This window comes from Hesperophylax consimilis, chromosome 2 (genome assembly GCF_061612785.1).
Source record: "Hesperophylax consimilis isolate HC1 chromosome 2, BYU_Hcon_1.0, whole genome shotgun sequence".
NCBI lineage: Eukaryota > Metazoa > Arthropoda > Insecta > Trichoptera > Limnephilidae > Hesperophylax > Hesperophylax consimilis.
Window position 1 is genome coordinate 2,862,954 of NC_142837.1, and position 27,176 is coordinate 2,890,129.

A 27,176-nucleotide genomic window follows, 5' to 3' on the forward strand; every position below is an offset into this window, starting at 1 on the left:
CTAGGAAGCGGACCAGACTCTAGAAATAAGGTGAAGCAGGCAACTACTTAATATGGGCAAAAAGTCACTGATGGAACTGGTAGGACTTCTAACGGGACATTACCATCTCAAGAGACACATGTAGTTGTTGGGAGTGGAAAACACTAACAGATAAAATAAATGTGAAGAGGACGAACAGACTTCAGTTAACCTATCGTGCCGGTGTTCCTTACTGATGGACAAAAGACTCGTATACCGGAAAAAACACCTTGTGGAACTAAGAGACATCAAATGACAACCCTGCTGAACTTTTTCAAAGAAATAGAGTTACTGTTAAAGGCGTTAAGAGAAATGGGAGACAGCACCAAAGACCCATGGCTTACGGAAACTATATAAATAGGGTTGCTCTTAAGGCGATGCACTACGAAGCAATGTAAAATCATGTGTTTTTGGTTTGAAAAATTTGCTCGCCTAGAAAAGTTTCAGATACTTTAAATAAATACCGCGAGTAAAATACATCTTGGCCTTTAAAATATTCGAGTATTTTTTACATAAGTCTTTTATAAGCCTAGAAAAAAATAATTTATAAGGCCTATGAAAACTGCTTTAAAGTTCAAAATTTCCTACTTACAAACCCATTTTCGGTTTCGGTTTTATTGTATAACGTGGCAAATTAAGTTATTTATAAAATGATCAGAACCAATTTTAATATTTTCTGCCTGAACCTCTACAAAATAAAATAAAAGGCACTTTTTAGCCATGTTTTTTTCTCGCCTAAATCAAAAGAGCTGGAATTTAAGCCTTATCGCCATTTACGTAAGGAGTGTTATTGATTGCGGCTCGATTCAAAATATTACACAATGTAGTGCATCGCCTTAAAGGCATGATGTGAAATGGGAGACAGCACAAAAAACCCATGGCCCGAGTGCTTTCGGAAACTATATAAATAGGGTTACTGTTAAAAGCATGATGTGAGATGGGAGACAGCACAAAAGACCCATGGCCCGAGTGCTTACGGAAACTATATAAATAGGGTTACTGTTAAAGGCATTATGTGAAATGGGAGACAGCACAAAAGACCCATGGCCCGAGTGCTTACGGAAACTATATAAATAGGGTTACTGTTAAAGGCATTATGTGAAATGGGAGACAGCACAAAAGACCCATGGCCCGAGTGCTTACGGAAACTATATAAATAGGGTTACTGTTAAAGGCATTATGTGAAATGGGAGACAGCACAAAAGACCCATGGCCCGAGTGCTTACGGAAACTATATAAATAGGGTTACTGTTAAAGGCATTATGTGAAATGGGAGACAGCACAAAAGACCCATGGCCCGAGTGCTTACGGAAACTATATAAATAGGGTTACTGTTAAAGGCATGATGTGAAATGGGAGACAGTACAAAAGACCCATGGCCTGAGTGTTTACGGAAACTTTAAAATAGGGTTACTGTTAAAGGCATTATGTGAAATGGGAGACAGCACAAAAGACCCATGGCCCAAGTGCTTACGGAAACTATATAAATAGGGTTACTTTTAAAGGCATGATGTGAAATGGGAGACAGTACAAAAGATCCATGGCCCGAATTCTTACGAAAACTATATAAATTGGGTTATTGTTAAAGGCATGATGTGAAATGGGAGACAGCAAAAAATACCCATGGCCAGAGTACTTATGGAAAATATTAAACTAAATACCTGTAAGCAATCGATTAAAATGTCCAGTTACAAAAATGAAAAAAAATATATATTCATAAGAAAATAGTAATTTAACGTCAACGTTATTAAAAAAAATCCCGATCGCCATGTGTTTTGAAAAACATGACGTAGATCTGATGAACGTATAGGATTCATCATACACTGCGTTTGCTACCACGCACATAAAAGTGTTCAACACATTTTTAGTGTATAATAAATCCATTTTTGCAGGTTTTATGCTCATATACAGATAAACTAAAATGAATATCCCAACACTCCGTCACTCCTGGACATACTGACCCCAAGATTCCTAACGTTCTCAGAACGTCCTCTTCCTTTCCTTGCTTAAAAGACCATCAACACAGCATCCCAAAATATGACACAGGCCCTGACGAGGTGGTTTCTGTTTGTGTCTTCTGTCTGGAGTTAAATTAAAAAATTACCCTTTTTCTAATTGAAAAAAACCTTAAAGAGTTTATAAACTATTAAAATCCAACTAGATTTTTCGCTTTTAGCCAAATTTTTTCACATTAGTTACAAAAAATCTTTAATCTACCATAAGTCTGGCTCATTATCAGAAAAACAGATGCTGGGAAACAGTTCTTTTTGTGAAATTAAACGTTATGGTGGTTGAAGGTATCACCTGTAATATCCATGTTTCAGTCGCTTCCATCAGATGAACTTGGAAGCGCTCATCGCTTATATATTTGTAGCGGTCCACTGTGAGGATGTGGCTGTCCCGTTTTCTGATCCAGGATACTGATTTATATCCTTTGCGTAAAATCTGAAAATTAATCATACTAAAAATATCACCTAGTGAAGAATAATTAGCGTCTTTGTACCAAGACAATTTAAACAATTGGGTTTCCCGGAAAAACATTTAAAAAGATAGCATTTTTCAGCACTTCGTGTCACTGAATTATAAAAATATATCCATCATTTGAATATTTGTTCTTAAATTTATTCACCAAAGAGTTGGAGAAGCAATAGGTATATACTGCATTAGAACAGTTGAAAAATATTAGAACTCTAATAAACGATACTATGTTTTTTATAAAGCATCATCATTATTATATTTATGAAGAGGTAAAAAAATATTTCTATGTACTTTCCTAGAGAAAATTAACAACATCGTTTTTATTATTATTATACGAGCTGAAAATTACAGAAAAACAAATGCAAACATTGGAAAAATGAAGAGAATGGAAATTAAGGAAATATAAAATCATGGCCACATTATCAAGGTTTCAATTACCATATTCATTTTTTGGTAGGGATCTGGAACGCATCGCTGTAAGTTTTGGTAGGGATCTGGAACGCATCGCTGTAAGTTTTGATCTTGAGGTTCCTTGATTATGCCTAATGAAGCTGAGACTCTTATAAAAGGGATGCAAACAATAGTGTCAGTTTATTGATAACATTAATTAAATACTTAAAAAAAGCGGTAGAATTAAAAAAGTCTGAAAGTTTGCTTACCTTACAGTAAAGGTAGGCGTCGAATCCCAGCTGAGCTGAGAATTCGCTCCGGATGCTTCTGTCGAATTGAGGTCTGTCAAACCTCTTCACGTACTGTGTGCGCTCTTTAGCTATGGAGCCTCCCGCAGTCACTATAAAGCCTGCAACAAGATGGATAAAATCATTGGATAAAGTCTTCAACATTTTATTAGAATGTAATTATAGTTTATAGACAATCGTAGCTTCATCACATTTAGAATATGTTCGGTAATCGAAATAACTGTAACGTTTTTATTATATTTATTTCTTGCTAGAGAAATTCCGATGGGTTACAAAACTCATTTTAGGTTGAGGTAATAGTTAAAATTTTACATGGGTATGTGGAGATCAAAAATATTAATTATACATACAATAAAGCACAAAAATAAATATAAGGAAATAAAAAATAAACAAAAAGATAAAACGAAAAAGAAAATTATTAATTGTTTATTTAATGTGAAAAATAGTGAATCCAAATACATTTCACAAAATTTACAACAACTAATAACTTTACATGTATAACTCAATGCTGTCTTGCAATTTAGCAATGCACTTTTCAATATAACGCTGCAGTTGAGGTGTGGCACTTTGTTTTTAAAAAATATGCAATCTTGAGGTCACTGAACAGTAATAAAAAATGTCTACCTTTGAAGAAAGATTTAAGAGTGTAGTAATTCTCCCCAAAGGCATTATTTATTACACATTCCGTCAGTAAAAACATTAACAAAACTATAATAATGGAACGAAAAAACTTTTATTGATCATAATCAATAACGTAGAACGTTTAACTATGGGGTTTAAGCAATTTCCTATATAATATTTCAATCATGTGTAACATTTCTGTCAGAGCAAAATACATAGACGTTTGATTCAATCAAAAACTTGGATTTCCTCACCACACATTTTCATCAAGATAAGAAGATTGTTTTAGTTACCTTTTTATTATAAGTTCCATGGCTTTTGTTTAATTCATACATTTTATTGTGTGTCTTTAGTATCACGCCGGGAACTTAAAAAAGCAGCAATTTTTATTATGATTTTTACGGTTTTGATTTTAATTTGGTAATGATTAATGGTTAATTATGGTACTATGGCGTAAAACCACGTCAATGCAATCAACATACTTAAATAATAAAGCAATGATTTTTCGTTATATTGTATTAAGTGTTACTAACGCAAGACTGGTCACTCATTTGTGAACGAACTCATGTTAGAGTAGTGTTGGGTTTCATAAAGAACTATGTATTGAATTTAAAGCAAGAGCAGCGGATTGAATTTAAAGCTCGCATGCAGATATACTACAGCAGACAACTAACTGCAGAAATAAGTTTCTTCAACGCACAGTAAACGATATTGTATTTAAAAACATGAGTTTAAATTTGTTTCACAAAACCTAAAATAAAGATAATGAATGCACATTTAATTTAAAGCTTACCAACTCATTTTATGTTATAACAGTTTATTACGCGTAAACTTTTGTTAGTAATGTTTTCAATTAAATACCACTGACAGCAGTGTAATCACAACAACATGTATTTGTAAATATAAACATGTTAGTTGTAAAAAAGTTTTTAGCCATATTTGTAAGTCAAAATTATATCAATATTATATAAATATCAATTTTGTAATAAAAATGTGTATAGTTTTAAGCCACTAGTTTTTAATCGAAGATAGAAGTCTAAGTGATAAGGCGTGGGTTAAAAGTATAAATTGTGTTGTAAAACGACCTTGATATGATATATTCCAACCATTGACTTAAAATCTACCAATGCTTCCAGCACTCTACGTATGATTTCAACACACTCTCTGTGGGACTGCTTGACGACTGATATTGCAGAGTTACCGATGCTTAGCATAAGAGGACATATGCGCGAAATTATAACGGCCAATATACCAGTGCCAGTGGCCTGAAAGATTAAAGACTTGCTAGAGCCTTAGTGGAGAAAGATGAAACTACATATTTAATTTAACAAAACAAAACAAAACTCTAGAAAAAATTAAATCCTGTTCATAAAAAAACGAAAGCCAACGAATACAGGAGAAAATACACAATTTGTGGACGCGATTAATTGCAATGACTGCTGCGACTCGTCATATGTATACTGTATGCATAACTGACCTTAGAATTTCTCGGGAGTAAAGAAAAACGCACAAACAACCGAAATTAGTATGTTCAAAACCTACTAGTGGACATCTGTTATGTAATAAGTTGTGGCCGAGCAGCTAAAATACTTAACTCCGGAGCTAAAGGTACAACTTAGGTTCAATATATTTGCGGCAGCTCCAAGTAGTATACTGTCATTATTGCTCTAGTGAAACATCATAATTCTGAATGAAAACGATGCTTGAAATTGTTTTAGCTTATGTAAATAGTCAGGTACTTGTCCACATTCTTCTTCGACATATCCTTTCCCTTCTAACTCCTTTCAGCCTCCAACACACCCCTCCCCAACTGGGGTGCCACGGTCCTACTAAGATTTCTGTTCATCGTGGCATTCATAGGTTCATAAAAAGTCGAAAATCTCTTTATTACGACGATCCATACTAATTTGTGGACTTCAATAAAAGTACTTTAATTTTGCCTAACTATCGGCCAAAGCAGGAAGTTAAATTTAATTCGGAGAGTAGCTGAAATTTGTACACTTTTTAGAAATTATTTACGATCGTTAAGGCAACATTCAGTTTATTGTTTTTGCACGAGTACTTGCAAGTACTGTCTGCAGATCGTAAATTTTGAAGGTTGACCGTAGACCGTTTAGTCAACGACCATATTTATTATTGACGACCAGTGGACCGCATGTGTCCCTCCTTCCTAGAAGCAGTAAAATGCAGTGTAATTGAATTATATAAATAGTTTGGTTACTAACCCTCTGTGACGGTGTTGTTAGAAAGAACTTTTAACAAAAATGATTTCTCATTACGTTATTATTAGATACAACATCATAATAAATATCTGCACACAAATTTTAGAGCCGTCGAATTTTTTTTCCTCTGTTGTCTAACAACATATTATTATACAATACAGCAAGGACAATAAAACAGGGCAAATAAATGATTAAGGTTCAGGTTTCTAACTTGTCTCGGCCCAAATCGTCAATTTACATGTAGAATGCACAAGAGTCCCAACTGCTTTCAACCGTCTGGAACCACTGAGACTACGACATCCGCAATTGAAATATATTGTGAGGCTGAAGGGTATAGATACGGGAAGAGGATAGAGAAAAGTCAACAAACACGGCTAGGGAAACTACAAGTAACGCAACGTTTCTATTCCGAATGATGGTCTTCGATCAGGTATATATATCAGGGCTATACTGATAATTTCTACCACTCTGATTTGTATTTAGAATAGTTGGCCATTTAGCTATTATTTAATCCTTCAACCTTTCAGGATTAAAAAAACCCTGAGAATTAATACGGCAAAAAGGCACACAACTCAATGCAAGCATATATCTTAAGTAATAAGTACTCCTTATGGTATCGTCATAATATGATTTCTTTTGCAAAAAGAAACTAGTCCGGACATATTTCAACCCTTTCTGTTAGTTTTGCAAAGGTTTTACTTCCCAAACGATATCTAGAATGGCTATATTGCCGTATTTACTGTGCTAGAATTAACGGAAGAAAAACAAACGTCTCTTTGAAACGGATATAAAAATAAATATTTATTTCATCGAGCCTTATTGCGGATTAACACAGAAAGAACGTATTGTAACTACTTATAGTTTTTTTATTTTATTATTTATTAGTTATTTCTGAACTGGATTTATTCATACAAATGAGAATAATCTGTATAAAATAATAAAAAAATAAAAACGGACGTAATCATAAGTAACCATCGTATGACAAAGACAATGATTTGATCATTGACGATGCTAACAATACCTAACACCCTACAGTCCTAACACATTTCCATTGAGATTATTTTTAAAAAAACGGCGCTACACAAAAATACAAATCATTTGAATATTACTGATTCCAGTAACTACGAGGCATATCCAGAAAGTAAGTGTACTTACTGAATTTTTGTGGGTTACAATTTTCTTTATTGAAACATAAAAATTACATGGTTACCGAAGTACATATGTAAGCTATTTTTCGACATAGTCGCCATTCCTCTCAATGCAGGTGGTGAAGCGGGGTATCAACTTTTTGATGCCTTCCTCGAAGTAGTTTCCCGCCAACCCCTTCGTCCACTTCTCCACCTCCCCCTTTACCTCCTCGTCTGTCGAAAACCTTTTTCCACCCATGTACAGCTTCAGGGAGGTAAAGAGATAAAAATCTGAAGGTGCTAGGTGAGGGGAATGCGCGGGGTGGTTTAGGACATCCCATTTAAACGAAGCAATCAGTTACTTCGTTGTGTTGGCCGTGTGTGGTCTGGCATTGTCGTGCAGCATGCTGACTCCCTTTGTCAGCATGCCTCTCCTCTTGTTTTGAATCGCCTTCCGCAATTTTTAAAGGGTCTCACAGTATCTTGCAGAGTTGATGGTCTCCCCTTGAGGCAGATATTCAATCAAAATTATGCCTTGACAGTCCCAAAACACGGATGCCATAATTTTCTTGGCTGAAATTGTGGTTTTGAACTTTTTGGCGGAGGGTGAAGAGGTGAGAACCATTTTTAAACTCGCGATACCACTTGCACATACTCATACGATTCATAGCTTTATCACCATATGCAGTTTTCACCAAATTATAAACCTCAAACGGAGGTTTTCCCTTCCAAACGTGATAACGGATGACGCCGCGTATTTTGCACTTGGCGGGAGATTGTATTGACATTTTTCACGAAACGTGTTGTCGCGTCGACACTTCTCAACGTACTGACCTTGAACCGGTCTCGTTGCGGAGGGGAAGAGTCAGGCTACATGTAAGTGTAGCCAAAATGTCGAAAATAAAATTCATTCGGTCGTGAGAGCCTCAGTACACTTACTTTCTGGATACGCCTCGTACATACCTGGGCCTCTACTAGTTTTGAAAAGGGACGTCAAAATTGTTCTCGCGCCAGGCGCTGTTTGACTCGCTGTTTAGGCCGGCCCTGCACTCCTGGACATAATGAACCCACAATTCCTACTCACCCATCATCTTTTTCAGAACTTGATCTCCTTCTTTTCGATAAAAATATCTTCCACACAGCATCCCCAAAGATGACATGGGATCTGGTGGATTTGTTTCCTCAGGGCCTCATGTGCAAAGACAATGTAAATAAGTTTATTTTAAATTTAATTTTTTTTTTAAATACTAGTTGAATACATATCACGCAATATGGCACACTGGGATTACATTCTCACTACTTTCCCAGTCCTGCTGGTTTATAAACGTAAACAAATATCTAAGTTGATTTGTCTTACAACATTTGCCGTGTCGCGGATCGATCGTGAACAGTCAGATCAGTGCGTACAAGCAGCTGGGTAGAATAATTATAGAGCCCACTTTCACTGGAATTGTGTTCCTGATGATACGCTTTTTTCGTACAGATTTCATGCAGGTCGTCTTTCCACATCGATTCGGTACAGAAAATTAGACCTATTTTTGACAGCGAATTTCGTCGAGTTTGGGCGCAATGTTTGGCAGCTGTCATTTATCTTAACGTATTTTTTGAAAATTGTGTGTGGTTTTATTATATTAGGTAGGTACCCACTCTAAGATGTGTTTAAAAACATCTTTCGTTGTGTGTCGAATCTTTGAGGAGTAGCAAAAAATTAAGACACATCGTGACTATTTTTATGCAGGTACTTATTTTAACGAATCAGTTCGGGAAACGGGAGATTCAGGAACGGGAGAAAACGTTCAATTTTCGGTCCAACCGTAGTTTTATTTAGTTTCCGTACGCTGTGCACATTTGTTTTAATAATTAAAACATTTTTATTTCTGCCCATGTGATTTTGTGGCAGTATTTAATATTTCATTGTAAATTTATATTTATAGTCCAAAAAGTAAAGTGATAAAAATATAAATTTGTTTATATGACTGTTCACTACAAATAAAAAATTCATTCAGTATGAGGACAGTGGTACGTCAACCACGCCTCGGTACTCTCGGTAGTAAATTCTACTTACAAAAGTGCTATTACGGACAATTTTCCATCTAAAATTGCCAAAAGATATAGGTTGTAATTTCGTTATTTGGCCTTCTCCTGGCCACCAGGGCGGGAACAAATGTATTTTCCGTTGGCTTAAAAAGTCACGAAATGCTCCTTTTTCTCATTTTTCCCAAACTAGGAATGGGTTTCTTCTGGAAAATATATCCTCACGAATTCCCTGCGGCGTAGAAAATTTACGTAGAGGCGAGTATGGTAAGTAAGAAACATTATTTTTTATCGTTATTATTTACTGTTTGCCATGTATAAAGGTTTGCGAGGGAGATATTCTTATTTATACAACATTTGGGATTTTCGCATTGAATAATTCATAAAGTCTTTCCGTGTTATAAAAATTATTGGAATCCAATACAAACTTGTAGCAAATGTTACGAATTTGGAAAAAGACAACTATTAAGGTGCGATCAAAAAATACACAGAAAAATTAAAAGTGGTTTTTTCGGATACTGGTATTTTAAGTACAATAACTTGTTATTATTATTGATACACTTATGTTTAAGAGACAAGGTTTTTTGTGCATAGCAAAAAGGATAAAGTTTTATTTTTTAACAACTTCGGTAGAGCACCTGACCGACAATCAGAAGGCTTCGGGTTCAATTCTCGTCGGCGGCATGTATTTTTTCTCGGAAGATTTTTTCTTTTTTGTAATCTAATCTAATAATTATTGATCTGAAATAATACAATAACTTGTGTTTAAATTTTCATATTTTTTACCTATTGCCGACTAGTTTAAGATATAACTAGGCAATTCAATAATACACACTCTATTAAAATCTATACATTTGTTGCAAATGCTTTAACAGTAGTTTTCACCAAACGTACTGAGCCCCAGTTGAGGAAGTAGACTGAGAAGTGAGTACTTTTTATTTGAATTTTAAAAATTTGACTATCATTTATTCTTAATTTAATTCTCACGGCGGCGTTAGTTTCAAATATTGGCAAGAAAATATCATTTTGATAATAGCACAACCACTAGTTAAGCATCACACCATTTCTCAATCGAATAGGAAGACGAGATCTAACGCCAAACATTCTATTATTATGGCACACCATCCTTTCTTTATCTACATTCATGCATAAAATAATAACACAACCATTAGTTAAGCATCACACCATTTCTCAATCGAATAGGAAGATGAGATATAACGCCAAACATACTATTATTATGGCACACCATCCTTTCTTTATCTACATTCATGCATAAAATAATAACAAAACCACTAGTTAAGCATCACACCATTTCTCAATCGAATAGGAAGATGAGATCTAACGCCAAACATACTATTATTATGGCACACCATCCTTTCTTTATCTACATTCATGCATAAAATAATAACACAACCATTAGTTAAGCATCACACCATTTCTCAATCGAATAGGAAGATGAGATATAACGCCAAACATAATATTATTATGGCACACCATCCTTTCTTTATCTACATTCATGCATAAAATTATAACAAAACCACTAGTTAAGCATCACACCATTTCTCAATTGAATAGGAAGATGAGATCTAACGCCAAACGTACTATTATTATGGCACACCATCCTTTCTTTATCTACATTCATGCATAAAATAATAACACAACCATTAGTTAAGCATCACACCATTTCTCAATCGAATAGGAAGATGAGATATAACGCCAAACATACTATTATTATGGCACACCATCCTTTCTTTATCTACATTCATGCATAAAATAATAACACAACTTAAGCATCACACCATTTCTCAATCGAATAGGAAGATGAGATCTAACGCCAAACATACTATTATTATGGCACACCATCCTTTCTTTATCTGCATTCATGCATAAAATAATAACACAACCATTAGTTAACCACTGGAACGATTTCGGTCGAAAAATCGACCACTTTTATTTTTCTGCGATTGATATCGGTCCAAAAATGGACCGATTTTTCTACCATTCGTAAAATATTTATTGTAATTATTTAAAACGTTTATATGGCCAGCTACTTGTTTTATCGAATAGCTGATAATATATTCTCTTTGTCTATGAACTTATCCGTTGTCTTTGAAGTGTTATTTAACGAGTTTTCGCGGTTTTTTTATGGCGTCCTGTCAAAAACATAATTATAAATTTTCAACATTCACGAAATTTTGGACTCTTCCTAAAATGCCGTAAGTAATTAATTTATTGGGTTTTTAACGCATAATTATATATTTATGTATTTATTTATTTATTTATTGTTTGTTTGTAAATATTACATAATACAATTAATGAACTTAAAATGTCCAACTAGGCGATTGCCCGTTTTAGGACATTCCAGTATGATAAAGTTTTTACATGTAATATATGGTACATTATAGTGTTGACTATTCTGTTGTTAAAAAAAAAATACATATGTATATTCATATTCTTGAATACTTCCAGTTATATCACGACATATTTTACTATTATTTAGCTGACATAATAACTGAATTAACGTAACATAAGCTGAATTAATAGATAAAAACAAGAAAATGAATTTGAAAATGAAACTGAATTGAAGAAATTCTGTTGGTAAGGTAATACAAATGTATATTCATTTTTTATTTTTTACTATTGTTTAGCTGATATATTAAACTAAAGAAATATTAATATATAAAACAAGGAAATGAAAAATAACAAAAAATAAAAAATGAAAGTAAAGAAGGAACTTTTCCTTTAAGGAAAAATATCACGAAGAATTGAACAATTTTCGAACTTTCTTTATGTAAAAATACAGTTCCTGTAATGCTAATATAATACCAATATAAGTTAAAATGTAAAGAAGAATGTAAAGAAAAACTAAATTTACAATTTAATTACTGTTTTTTAGCTTATTCTCGCATTCAACTCTCCCCAAGACCAGAAGCCAATTGTTTACCTGCATACGCAGAATATTAGTACTCTTTGCCTTCCATGCATCAGGTATGAGATTGAGCAGTTTAGGGCCTAAGTATGAGAATTGTCTCTGTGCTAAAGATGAGGAAGTGGTGGGCGGAACTGTTGGTTTTTTTTTTGCATGTCTTGTATTATGACAGTGGTTTACGGAAGCTAAGTAGTGCCTCTGTTTTTGAGTATGTAAAATGATTTTCCTCATGTATAATTGTCTTACATCAAGAACACGAAACTCTGCGAACAATGAATCGCTGGGGTACCTGAAAGGTTTTTTCAGTATGACTCTTATAAGCGATTTCTGGGATTTAGCTAAGGATTTAGCTATATCTGTGTAATCATGATTGACTTATCTATCTTTGAAATGCGTTTTTAATTCGTTTGTTTGTATTATATTGTTTTGGTTGAAGTTTTTGTGTAAGATTACGTCAACTGAAGACGTCATCTGTTTTTGATTTACAATAATGTCTTAAATACTGCAATCGCGCATTTGAAATATAGATATTCCATCACAGTGATTCAAAACAAAGAGATATATATAAGTTTTATTTGAATTGGTTCATTATTAATACAGATATTTGCTAACCAATTATTTTAAGTCATATGTCAAAAAGTTGACTCTTTTTCACATGTAAAATGGTGTAAAGCCTTCGTCACACAATAAAAATTTAGTAATTTAGTTGTATAATTAATTAATTTGTTTACTTTTACCAAATTTGTGCAGAAACAGCTGTCGTCCAGGGAAAGGGATCACTCCACGACCCAATAATTATTTTCAAATTTTATATTAGTGCAATATTTAACAAAATTTAAACATTTTACATTTTACATTACTTACATTAAGTGTTTTCAATTTAAAATATATAGAGTGGTGCTGACTGCAAGAGGTGGCAGAGGAAGAGGGAGAGGTGGAGTACGAGCTGGTGCCGGACTACCTGCACGTGGACGTCAACGCAGAGCTGCAATTGCAGCCTCGTCTGGAGTGTTAGTATTTTTTAATGTTTTTTTATAAAAGTACTTTGCTGTGGCCGTTGAACTCATCATATATTTGTATTTATTTAAACAGCGACCCTGCTTTGCTACTGGTGCGAGAGGATCGCGTCAAGGCCCTAAAGGCTGTTAGGGCCCTGCCTGCTTCCTTCCGGCTAGAGCTGGAAAGCCGAAAATTCAAGAAGCAGGCGGCGTGCATTTTGCTCCCTACCGCACCTCCAAGAAAAACTAAACAAAAGTAAGCAATCGTATTTAGATGCTTGATACAATATTATTGTTTTTTCCTGACAGCGTTCCACTCTTACAGTGAGAGTTGGTAAGATCAGCGCTCTGTGCATTTGGCACATTCAGTGCATATTTTACAGAGTTCTAATTTTACTGTTTATTTACATACTGTACTTACTGTTTCACACGTGAATGAGAACAATTTATATGATTTATGTAAATGTTTTCAGAATTCCATCTCCGGAGAGAACAACGTGTCCCTTTTCACAAGGGACGCCTTCACCGTTGCCACGACCCGTACCACCACCGTGGATGTCCACACCCAATCAACGGCTCCCAATGCACCAATTATGCCTATCCGTGCAGCATCTCCCGAGCCGTTACCTGGGACATCGCGGAGTGGGGAACTCTTCTCTCCGGAGGCCGGCTATCACAGCGAGCTGTGGGTGGACGTGCCATTCTACGAAGAATTGTCGGCGTTTGGGAACGGTGAGTTTATTTTTTTAAATGTCAAACCAGGGGCTCAATATAAAATCAATTATCTATATTTTATATTGATATCCCTAGCACAGTTTCACTGTTGGTATATTGACAGGAAATAGGCATAGTACTTAAAAATTCCACATAACAAACATACAAAATGTATTGTTGTTATGACGTGGATGCATCATTACATTACACATCTTTTTTTTCTGTAACGGGTATTGCAGAGTGAGAAATAAGACATGCCGAACTTCTTTGCGAGGATTACATTTGATTCACCGGCTTCTAAACGGTGTAATACAGCATTTTTTTCTTAAATTGAAAAAACACTTTCGCTTCACGGGACTCATTGTGTCGAGCTTTCTAGCAAAAGCGAGGCTGTATTGGTAGGTGGGTTTTGTAACCGGACAAATTATCATTAAAATAGGTCGCTTTACGTAGTTGGTCACTTTAAACGGATACGTTTTCCTACTAAAAGCTATGAAACCTTACTAGAGTTTACATTATCGTCACTTAAAACAGTAGACCGTTAAATGCAAAGTCATTATATCCAAATTCTACTGTAAATTTGTGTTTTCTTTTATTTCAGAGTCAGACATGGGCAGAAACAGTAACGTGGACGAGGCAGCTGTACTAGAAGAGTCTGTACTTGGAAACCGTGAGTTATAAAACTAACTAACTTACCTTCACGCCATTTCGGTAGGCAGAGAGGATGAACCACCATGCAACTCGATCTTGGCACACACACTCTTTTCTTCATTCCATACCTACCTGACTGTGCTATTCTGACTCCTGACATTGCCCGCCTCAAGTATTTGATTAACTTTTTATTTATTTTTTTATATGAATACCTCACAAGAGCCTTTTTTATCAACCACAATTTAAATACTAACGCAAACCCGTGAAAAATCATTAGATATATATTTTTTTATGTGCTTACCGCACATGAGTATCAATTGCTCCCAACCGTATGGAGCCAGTGAGACTATGGCATCCCCAATCGGGGTATGTTGTGAGGCTGAAGGTAGCGGGTAGGGGAAGGAGGTGTGGAAGAGGGAGGTGGAAAAGTACCTGGCTATTCAGAACTGGTCACCAAACACGGCTAAAGCCATTTCAAGCAACGTTTCAATTCTGAATGGGGTCTTACACCAGGGCGATACTATGGGTATCTTCCACTCTGGAACGTGCCGCAAATATAATATATATTATTTTTAATGAATTTTGTGTGAAAATAACACTAATTATTCAAATATAATTTATTTGATTTGATCCCGCGACCATCGTATTGCGAGTCAAAAGCCGTACCAGAGGCAGTGGGTTATCGTAATATAGACACATTAAACTAATTTGGGTTTTCTGTTGTTTCAGAAATGGATATGGACAGATCGAGCGACGATATGACGAAGCGAGCGACGTCGACCACGAAGAGAGCGATGAGGATACATGCCACCAATACCTTATCATAATATTATCAACGTTTCACCTAACTCCCATAGACTTTAGTAGACAAGACCAGGTAGATAGTGAGGCAATGCGTTCGATTCTGCCGCCTGAAGGTTACTCTTTCGATTGGTCTAATGATATCTTACGGGATAAGGGAGACTTTCACAGGCACGCCAAGACCAACTTTTAATAGCGACGAAATGGGCAAACCTTTCTTAAAGTCTTTGATGCAGATTTCGTTGAACTGATCGCGAGAGAGACCAACAGGTATGCAGATCAATCAGACTTACAAACCTCAACTCGTACTAGACTATAACAAGGTAATGGGGGGGGTTGACCGAAAAGATCAGCTTTTGTCAGGCTTCCCCATTGAACGACAGCGAAACCTGGTCTGGTACAAGAAGCTTTTCAGGAGACTACTAAGCGTTTCGGTGCAGAATGCGTATGTATTGTACCGCTCAAAGCTCCGCAAGGAAAATAAACGCATTTTGTACCGAAACTTCAGGAGTGAGGTTGCGGATGAACTCCTTCTGCTGTTCTGTCGTAGTCAAATTGACACGACTGTGCGGACCATTGGCCTAATAGCTGAAGGAAAGACTCTGCGACCTATCCTGAAAGGCAACCACTTCGTGGTCCGTAGCGGGAAAAAGGTGAAATGTGCGTGGTGCAGCATAAATAACATTTTCAAAAGGACCCTTACAAAGTGTGATGTGGCATTATGCTATGATTGCATGAAGCCATATCACACTACAATATAGATTTGCTGAGGGTTTTTTTTTATTTAATTTTTTTCTTTTTTGGTTTTTTAGTTATGAAATTAAAATTTATAAATTTAATTAAATTTGTTTGAACATCAATTATGATGGCCTGGATGGTTGGACTTAATTATTTCTTTCCGCATACTCACGTCTCATGTTTTGTTGTCCTCAAAGGTTCTATATGATAAGGTTCGGTGGACATTTAATATGTATATTTCAATTCTGATCATTGAAATATGCATGAACAAATGCACAGGTATTCTAATTTTTCCCTGTTTATTGTACACATTAAATAACTCGTTTTATTTTTATGTCTTAATTATATTTTGTCAATTTTTCTGTAAAGAGGCTTTTCCAGATCTAGTCACTAAACATAACTTAGCCAATTCAAGCAATGTTCAATTCTGAATGGTGGTCCCTCACCAGAGCGATACTCAGAATCTCACTCTATAGCGAGGCACAATGATATTATAATGTATTGATTTTCTTAAATTATGAATAAACCAATAAACTGAATACATTTTTATTATGACAAAGTGTGTAAACAATGTTTAAATCAATATACTGCTCTTTCATTGTAACCATACAACTGTAATATTGATTTAAAAGGATATAAGGGCTTAATAAATAAATCAATTATTGGTTCCATCAATTATTTTCCATCCCCCATTTTTTTCGATACCTTTGCGTTTAGATATAAAATTATCACTATGATTTTATTTGCCATTCTACGGTCATACAAAGGTTTGATATATATATAAAAATTTATCATCATTTTACATATTCCGATTTAACCTATGTAGATTGACCTTAAGGTAGCTGTCAGAAGTGATTTTTCGTCAAATATTGGTGAATTTCATCAACTTTCAAAGTATCCCCCTGAAATATTGGCAATGTTTATATCTATGATATTTATCTCACTTTAAGCCTTATTTCCTCGTTTTGCACGTAATATAAAAACATGGTTACAAATCTCCAGTTCTAATTTACAATTATTTAAAAAGTAGCACCATGATTTTGACATCGTGAAATAGGCTCTCTGTATAATACATCAAATGAATAAAATAAAGCCAACACGGCGACTATGCTTATTAATACTTGTAGACAGTTAATGTATCTTCCTTACATTATACCAGTTTTTGTGGTAAATTTATTATATAGCATCATACAGTGATTTCAATTTTGACGCGTCACGCACTCAAATTTTACAAAATTATTTTCTGACCAAACTTTTGAAGAGATCTTAACATGCAAAAAAATATTTTTCTATTACATTCTTGCATCTGTGATTATCAAACAGGCCATAGAGAACATAAAAACGTAGAAAATATTCTACAAAGATTTTTAAAACTGCCACTGGCGGCAATTTCAAATCACAAAAACGCAAATTTCGCGCATTTATAAAGTTTAAGATTTTTTAATTATTTATCTATCAATTCTAAAAATATAGAATAATTATTAAAATATAGGTGAATTCATTGGCTGTATAGCACTACAATCAGTTTTATGTCTCCGTATTAAAATTCGGAGGTTTGATTTTTTTAATGTTGGCGGAAAATATTCAAAATCGTCGCCAAAAAACCGCGAGCAATCGGAGAAAAAAGTTTTTTGACGCGCGATCGTTCGAGTGGTTAAGCATCACACCATTTCTCAATCGAATAAGAAGATGAGATATAACGCCAAACATAATATTATTATGGCACACCATCCTTTCTTTATCTACATTCATGCATAAAATAATAACAAAACCACTAGTTAAGCATTACACCATTTCTCAATCGAATAGGAAGATGAGATCTAACGCCGAACATACTATTATTATGGCACACCATCTTTCGATCCCTCTGCATGGCCAGACTCGAGTTTAAATTGTTTACTTATTCATGTCATATCATTTTAGTTTATTGGGAAACAAATAATTATATGTATTTTAAATTTTAAAAATACATTTTACATTGTTGCATAAACTAGGGAAATCTTTGCAAAATATTAATATGATGTTAAAAAAACATAATAAATGATTTAAAATTAAACAATAACTTTGTTAACATCACTTATAGGTAAATACTTAATGCCGATCGGGTTTCGCTACAACCGTAGCTTTATCAGGGCAGTATAATACTAAAATCTAAAATCTAAATTAACATGTGTTAATATCACGGTGAGTGGACAGTCTGAGCTACAGTGGAAGAGGTAGGGATATGTGGGAGATTGAGAGGCGAGTGCTCTTTGTCAATAAGGAACAATCTGAGTATAGGACTTTAATTTAGGTTTATTGTTTAATTTTAAATTATAATGTCACATCACAAAGTAACCGTTTCATATGAAGAAAAACAAACATAATAAATGATTAAAATAAAAACATAAAACAATGTTAACTGATCAAAGATAAAAAGAGAAAAACAATATAATTAAAATTAAAAAAAAAAATGACTCGGAGATCTTACACACATCTGGGGTAGAGTGTTCACGATAAACCTATTGATTTCATTGTTTTCTAATAATCATAATAAATTGACCTGAGGACAAATAAAAACTTCTCTGAAAAGATGTTGTTGTATTTTGTGCACGTCCTTCTAAAAAATGAAAGCTGTATGTGGTTATTTTTTGAGTGTGGGATGCGGAATAGTTGGTTTTCTTATCGTGTTCCAAATATTTTCTAGAAGGACGTGCACAAAATAAAACATCTTTTCGTTGCATTTGGGCACGTCCTTTGAAAAACCTCATCCATAATCCCGATCTAGTCACTGAACGCAACGAACCACTTGGGGTGACCTATGGTAGAGGTGTTTGTTATTCAATAATTATTATCCGCTCCCTCCTCCCTCCTCCCTCCTACGCCTCCCAAATTATTTATTTTACTTTAAATTATGTTTATTCGGCTTTTTATATAAATATTTTGTTACACACAAATCGTACAAAATCAGTTTGATTGTATTGTATAATTTGGGAGATTGCAATTGAATAATACCTTTCTTACGTAATTTTGCAATTATATTATTCCCACAGATTAAAAATATACACTATAAATAAGGCGGCATTCAAATCGTTAAAAGATCAATAACGCACACATTGTGATAAAATAATTCTTTAAAATATTCTATTAATCAAGCAATCTCTAAAGTTACCTCAAACATTGTTATGGTTAATGATAAATGTACGGTACGATGAGACACGCAAAGAAAAGCGCAACTAAAGTTACATAGGCCGGCACACGGAAAATCCTGATTATTGTTACATCTAGATAGAGATGGTCAAGCAACGGGTGGGCTGGCTCAGCTATTCAGAGCAATCAGGAATCAGGAATGGTAATTCAAGTTATCAGGTGTTGCTTCGACGAGTTGTATAAATTGAATAGTTAAATATATTTTTTTGGTGAAGTATTTATAGTCTTCCACAGTTCTGTTGTTTGTGTGACATCAGCTTGCAAAACACGTTACAGTTTAAGAAATATGTATCAATAATATCAACCTGGTAACAAACAGCCTTTGTTATTATTTAGTTTTTAAAAATAGGGTCGTCATACTCGCGGGTGTGCAATTGATATTAAATGCAACACTATCATATTATATATAGTCGACTTTGCCTGTCGCCTGGTAACAGAATGTTTTGATGCATAAATAGAGAAATAATTGCATTTTCAACTGGTAAATATTGTGATTTGGAAAAAAGGGGGTCATCAAACTTACAGGTGTTTACTTCAATTTAGTGACACAGAGGATGGCAATAACTTAATCTAGTTGTTCCAAAGATATTAGAAGAACGAGATGTGCTATGCGCAGTTCGTACTGAGTGGAATTGTTTTGCCGAGTGTCGCCGGTTTTGTTCACCAATACTACTGCACACCTCCGCTTGCGCTAAGGTATCCGCACTAATACATATAACAGATTTCTGTGCGTACACGTCCCGATACCGTTCAAAGTACCCTAATTAGGTAGTACTCCGGCTACGGTCCGGCGGCCAACATAGCATATCTCGTTCTTCTAATATCTTTGAGTTGTTCGATACAATAAAAAATGACATATTTGAATGATATCTTAAGATGTTGAGCGTATTCACTGTGATTCTATTTGCCTTGAAATACATTTATATGCAATAGCATATTTTTTGTTCTTTTCGGTTGTGCCTCAATAATCTATTAACTTTTAATTCGTCAATAAAATAATTTTTATTTCGTAGGTACCCTGAATAAACAACGGAAGGAAGTAAGAAAAGAATATTTATTCAGTTACAAAATAAATCACAAACAAAGAATATCTAAGTTGCAAAAGAAACGCTAAATATTTCCAAAGAATGGTCAAACTTTGTTCTCTGCCGGATTCAACCCGATTTTAAATATCTGTGCCTCAGTAAGTATCTACTGACACAAAATATGTAAGGGGCTGCTTTTTATAATTTATCTTCTTTATGAAATGCTTATTTAAAATAAGCCATGAGATTTATAGTAGGAAGGTTTATTTACGAAGTGCATTTCAGCATATACCAAGTTTGTAACGTAGTAATTTATTTATGCAGGTGCGACCTTATATTACAGGCGGCTTAGCACTAGCTAGTCGTCGCTGGCTTAAAACTCTATTTATAAAGGAAAAGGAAAAACGGTTACGATGGTTGCGGAGGTATATTGACGGCTTTGGACAATGAAAGAATTTTAGGAAGAGACTTCTTAATCCGCAATAATTAGAGTTTGAGTTGAATGCGTTTTTTAACCCAACATTGGAGTGAATTTGTGTTTTTTAACAAAATCTCACTCACTTTGCAAACCATTGGCACACATCATAAACACAAGTTTCGAAAATGGCAACTTTCCCTTAACCCAGATGCGCCCGCGGATACCATATGGTATCCGAAATAGTGTTGTTAATTTTGTCGTCGCCATCTTGAAACACCTGGTGGGAGGTATTTTAAGACATCTGACTTAAGGTGCAGTTCATTTTCGACGTTAGCGAAGTATGAAAGAGTCAAATTTCTCTTTAAAAATTTGTTTGCCTGAAAAGACGAACACGAAATTTTGCACATATTTTAGTGTGAATATATTTTTTCGAATTATCTATAAACTTTCATGATTACAATGAGCTTATATGACAAGTCTGAATGAATTTTTTAAATAAAATACTATAAACTGACATGATTATGGATTTAGATAACATTTGAGTACCCAGATGCTATTGTCGACGTTACACCTGAAAACATAAATCTTTAGATAGTAAAAAAACACGTTGGAGTATTTTTTGTCGACTTATTTTATTGAAAAATCACTTATTTAATTATTATTTTATTTCCAAATTGGCGAAATTAGGTTCAACTAATAGTGATTCATCGTGGATCCAAAATATATGTAAATTAGAAAGCAAGTTTTTAACTTGATATTATATTCTACATGTTCATAGATGGTGTTCATTAATTTGTTTCATAAAAAATACATATTTAATAGAAAGAAAATTAAGTTGAGATTATACTGTACATGTTCATAGGTGGCGTTAGTTAATTTGTTTATATAAAAAACGCTATTTGCAAGGTGTTGCTTTACAATATTAAGACAAATTATTTGTTTTCACCAGTAAAATAATTTCTGTGTTGCTCTCAATAAAGTGGTGACCGGGTATATTATCAAAATGACAAGTCAACACACCTACAAAATGTGACATAAAGTCAAGAAAAAAAACTAGGTTACATAGGTAACTATAAATCCTAGTTTTTGTTTCATCGCTTTTAATGACTGTATATCACTTTTTAAATGTGTATTGAATTTTCATTATGATAAAATATCATGGAACCATAGTAGGTATAGAATATTTTTATATTTCTACATCGCCCTAGAGGTTATTTTTCATAAAAAAAACAGCGCTATATAAATGATCCAAGTAATATTATTATTATTTTAAAATCGTAGGTATAATATTAACAAACAAAAGTTTACCAGATATTGTATTTTATATACACCTCACAACTATTCAATAAGGTGACCTATTCCGTCTAAGTACCACCTATTTTTTTACATTGAAGAACGTAACTCGAAGGCAGGTTACAATATTTAAAAATCAGCCCAAATTATAAACCTAAATAAGGTATGGTTTTACGCCGAGGGATTTTAATGCATCCAGCTTCTAGTACTATAATATTATTCCTTAGTGAAGATTAGGCCCGAGAGTCAATCGGGATTTGAACTCCACACGAAACAAAGAGCATTGGTCCTCTTTACTAGGCCCGAGAGTCAATCGGGATTTGAACTCCACACGAAACAAAGAGCATTGGTCCTCTTTACTAGGCCCGAGAGTCAATCGGGATTTGAACTCCACACGAAACAAAGAGCATTGGTCCTCTTTACTAGGCCCGAGAGTCAATCGAGATTTGAACTCCACACGAAACAAAGAGCATTGGTCCTCTTTACTAGGCCCGAGAGTCAATCGGGATTTGAACTCCACACGAAACAAAGAGCATTGGCCCTCTTTACTAGAAAAGAGTTCAAAAGTATTCAAAAGAAATCCCGAGGGAGCATGGAAACCACCCGTGGCTGCTTTTATTCAACTTCCGTCACTCATTCTTGGAAAAAAACTATCTCAGATTCTGAAGTAACATGCTTATTGCAATACATTTCATAGAGAAATGTATCGAAACCAGTGGCGGCCAGCTAATATGTGCTCCCGAGCGCCGAACAACCAACAAGATTTCCGACATGGCTAATCACAATACGAAACTCGGTTCGGTTATAATATCTCATTCAAAAGGTACCTACTTATTAGGCGCGCTTAACTTGCAGACCGACTTTGACTTGTGCCTATGTTCGTAGCAGTTCGTTTTCGATTGCGATCCAAAATTTAACTGCTTTGTCGCATATTCTGTGGAACAGTCGAAAGCGTGGGTACATACCAGTTCATACTATTCTTTGCAAATAATACCATATCAAGGACGGCGTTCGGGGTTTTACCACCACATCAGAAGGAACAGTTTATTCAGTAGAAAGTTAAACTAAAACGCGTATGTTTTATATTATTGTCGATATCGTGGTTCAATTTACCATCTGCTATTTTTCAGCGAATGTTCCGCTTCTTCGATACAAGCATACATGATAAAACTTGTCATTAAGAGATGAGTGATGGTCAGATTACTCATTATCAGTTTAGTCAGTACTCGCCGTTGCCGGGTACGGGCATTATCTGTTGAATTTAAAACTTTTCTTACTCTGCGAAAGTTTTGATGTTTAATTGCAGGTTATATCGTTCTTGTATATCAATTATTAATAAGGCAAATCAATTGCAGGTTATACTAATTTATGATTACTTTTGTGTTTGTTCAAAGTATAAATTAAGAATGAGTTTGAATGTGGAATACATTAAGAACAATAGGTCGAGTTTTGAAAACAAATTGATAATAAAAAATGCCGTTCCACCCAAAACCTGAACTGATAATAAAACAAGAGTGAAAATCTGGATTGAAGAAGTTTACTCGATCATTTAACAAAACATTGTATAACAAAACTTCGTAGCTCTGTGCATGTGATCAATTCAATAGTTTGTTTTGTTTTCCGTGTTTAATTTACGATGTTGATTCAGTTTGGACAATCAGCGGTGTTACTGATGTAACTCACCTTTCTGAAAAAATCAAAAAACATAATTCTTGTCATTTACATTTACAAAAAGTTTTGAGCTTAAAGGTTTTAGGAAAAGTTGACATCAGAATGCAATTGGATTCGGGCTACCGTGCCTAAGTTAAACACCATAATGAGCTATTTAATAAAAATCGATACAGGTCAAATTTCCCAGAACATGATTTAAATGTGACGCTTATGACTTATGACTTCCTAAATAAAGATCAGTAAAAGGTAAACTCTGTGCAATTTACGCCCGCGACGATTTTTCAAAAGCTAACGGCGCTTTATCAATTTTACAACTTTTTTATAGTATCTACTTGTTTATTAGAAGACTTTCTCGAGACTGTGAAATTACTAAAACTTTTGTGCACCATTCATGACCTTTGGAATGACCTCAGTTGAAAGCTAAAGATGTTTCTCAACGTTAAAAAGAATAAAATCTTTTTTAAACACGTTGAGCCAGGACAGACTGAACGCACTATCAGTGTTGCATTGATAGAGGTCTTCGCTAAACAAAAGGAGCAGAGAATAGAACTTCTTTATAAATAGGTATCTATCTACCTTTATTTAATTTATTTTATGACTTAATGTTGTAATCCGGTGAACCCCCACATATTTTGACCACCGGCCGCCACTGATCGAAACCTGATTATTTTAAATATTATCATACCTACCAACAACATAGACCGATCTTACGTCTTCGGCATGCCATCATACAAAACAAAAGTTGGGTTGCCACGAGGGGTAGCTCTGTTACTCCACACATTTTAAAAACATATTTGTTTCACATATTCTAAATTGTATTGCAAATTATCTTTACGGCCTAGAAAACTATTCATTCATTAACATGAACTCCGGCCAACGGCTGAGATAGGGCGGATGACGTTTCCTTACATTTGACGTATTTTAGTGAACTAACTATCATTGTTTATAGTTAATTTTAATGAAATAAAAGTATTCATCCATCAATATGACCTCCGGCCAAATGCTGAGATAGGATGGACTTACAGCTTGCGACGGGCGGCGATGGATACGGTGGGCGACGTTTCCTTACCCCCTCAAACAGCTTTGTATGGTTACAGTATAGTAACGTAAACAACTATGATATGGGTACAGTAGAGTAACGTAAACAACTATGATATGGTTTCAGCGCAAAACAAATACTATTTGTGTCCAGGAATGATACCAACATGTTAAAAATTAGGTAAAAAACCATGTTATAAATTAGGGTCCTTGGAATTAAAACTCCGTTCTTGAGAGCAAACTGAATCACTTTTATTTTGGCCACAAAACAGGGATCGTCTTTGCAGACACAATTTAATCATAAACAAATAGCAGAGGCGAGAACCTTTCATAAATAATATAATCTAACATTCATAGGTGTCACAAGTGGTACATAATTACTCTGAAAATTATACATGCATCCCCCGAAAGAAACTTAATTCACCAATTAAGGTTCTTTCTAATAAAAGAAAAATTATATAACTACATATATATAGCCATTAATATTAACCAAAATAAAAGATTTTAAATTCTAAAATCATTGAAAGGAAAAAAAAATACATATAAAATATAAAGGATTCAGTTTTTAACAACACAACACAAATCTTGATTGGCTTCATCTTCTAATTCCATCTGGATGGGTTCCTTGTTATGATTTCCATTCATTTCATTAATTTTTTTATGGCAGATTACGTGATTATAGGTTTTGCAGGAATACCGAAAATACCAAAAACTGTACACAAAGTAAAAATTATAAATGAAAGTGAGTAGTTGAGGAGACGAAGATCTTAGATTTAATTTTTTTGTTTTTTATGTGATTACCGAACAAGATTCTCAACTGCTCCCAATTGCTTGGAGCCAGTGAGACTATGGTATCCCCGATTGGAGTATTTTGTAAAGCTGAAAGTAGTCCAGAAGGGAGGGAGGAAGAGAAAGGTGAGAAAGTACCTGGCTGTTTAGATCTGGTCAACAAACATGGCTAAAACCATTTCAAGCAAAGTTTCAATTATTAATATCTTCCATTCTGGAACTTGCGGCAAATATACACTAAATTATTTTAATTGAAATAGAACAATAACTTTGTTTGTAACCACGATATATTGATAACTTAAAATTTATTAATAAATTGTGGTTACAAACAAAGTTATAGTTTTTGTTTTATTTCAATTAATATGTCAAACCACAAAACTAACCACCGAGCCAAAAAGAAAATATTTCATTACATTATTACATGTGTTGTCAAATAATCGAATTTCTTTCAAAACTGATGGACGAACTATTTAATTATTTATTTTGTTTAATAATAATATACCAATTAATTAATAATTACCACAATAATAATATAAATATATAACAATGTCATTTGCAACCAACGTAGATGAACAGGGAATTATTATGTCATCTGTACAGATGAACATGGATAGTGGATAGTCCTAGACAGCGTATGAAATGGACGAACGATGTCAATATATTATGTTCATTGTTCGTTCATATTTTTATGTAACCAAACTAGAAACAGATATGTTGTTATACAGGAAAAAATTACATTTACTTTTCTCACAAAATTATCTGATTGCCTAAGTAAACAAACAAAAATTAGCTGACCAAAAGCGAGCAATTTTCAAAAATAATTTAATTCCTGTAGTCACATTAGAACAGATTAAAAGGGAAGTAACAGATAGATTGCAAATTAATGGGCAATAATTTTGAACAAATTAACACAAGTAATGTCATATCAGATGCATTGAATGTAGATAGTTTGGATAATATTCTAGTCGAAATATCCAATGGTATTACAGTAGATTCAAATAACTTAGATGTTATTTATAATCTTAGGGATGATAATGTAGAAGAATTAGCTAACTTACTTAATAAGAAATATAAACAGATAAATATATGTAGAGCCAACAGTTAGACCAAAATTGCATACGTCGAAGAAATAATCTAAATTATTTTTTTAATTAAATAACATTATTTTACCAAAAATCATATTCGACGAAATTAGTTTTTTAGATCTTCATACAATAGTGTATGCCAGTGCTATTACTGTTTGTTATAGTTATAGTAAACCAGAATGGCAGATCAGATTAGAAAATGATGTAGTATTTTTTAAGAAGTAACATAGCTAGAGTAATAGAATATAAAAATGGAAATAGAAGTAGGAAAATTTTGAGACATGTAGATGAAATTGGGAGAAAATTTGGTTATAACATTGATAGTCATAATAATGAAAATAGAATCAATGATTCATTTGATTTATTAAAACAAAAAATAGTCCTAAAAGCTAGTAGATTAAAAAAATATAATTATACGTATAATAAAAAAAATAGATTATTCCAGAAAAATGAAAAAATATTTTGTTCCAAACTTGACGATAAACAAAACATTATTTGGAATAATAATATTCCGTTGCTATCTGAATCAGATATGCGCGATTTTTGGACTAAAGTTTGGAGTAAAGATATAAAACATAACGAGTCAAGTCCCTGGATTGAAAATGAAGAACTCAATTTTTAGGCATTGAACAAATTAGT

The 27,176-nt window shown here is 34.0% G+C and overlaps 1 protein-coding gene and 1 long non-coding RNA gene across 2 annotated transcripts in view; one reads left to right on the plus strand and one right to left on the minus strand.

The window, feature by feature from the left end:
- The window catches only part of LOC149425623 (zwei Ig domain protein zig-8-like), a 168,910-nt gene that overhangs the window by 47,576 nt on the left and 94,158 nt on the right, over positions 1-27,176 (minus strand). Inside the window, exons 3-4 of the mRNA XM_089645893.1 lie at positions 3,156-3,295; positions 2,323-2,463 (exon numbers count right to left, since the gene is read on the minus strand). Coding sequence (XP_089502019.1) covers positions 2,323-2,463; positions 3,156-3,295 — 281 coding nt within the window. The remainder of the gene's footprint in view (positions 1-2,322; positions 2,464-3,155; positions 3,296-27,176) is intronic.
- On the plus strand, positions 13,740-16,160 carry LOC149425624 (uncharacterized). The gene is made up of 3 exons (XR_016304126.1): positions 13,740-13,857; positions 14,441-14,509; positions 15,220-16,160. It is a non-coding gene; the product is annotated as an uncharacterized LOC149425624 (long non-coding RNA).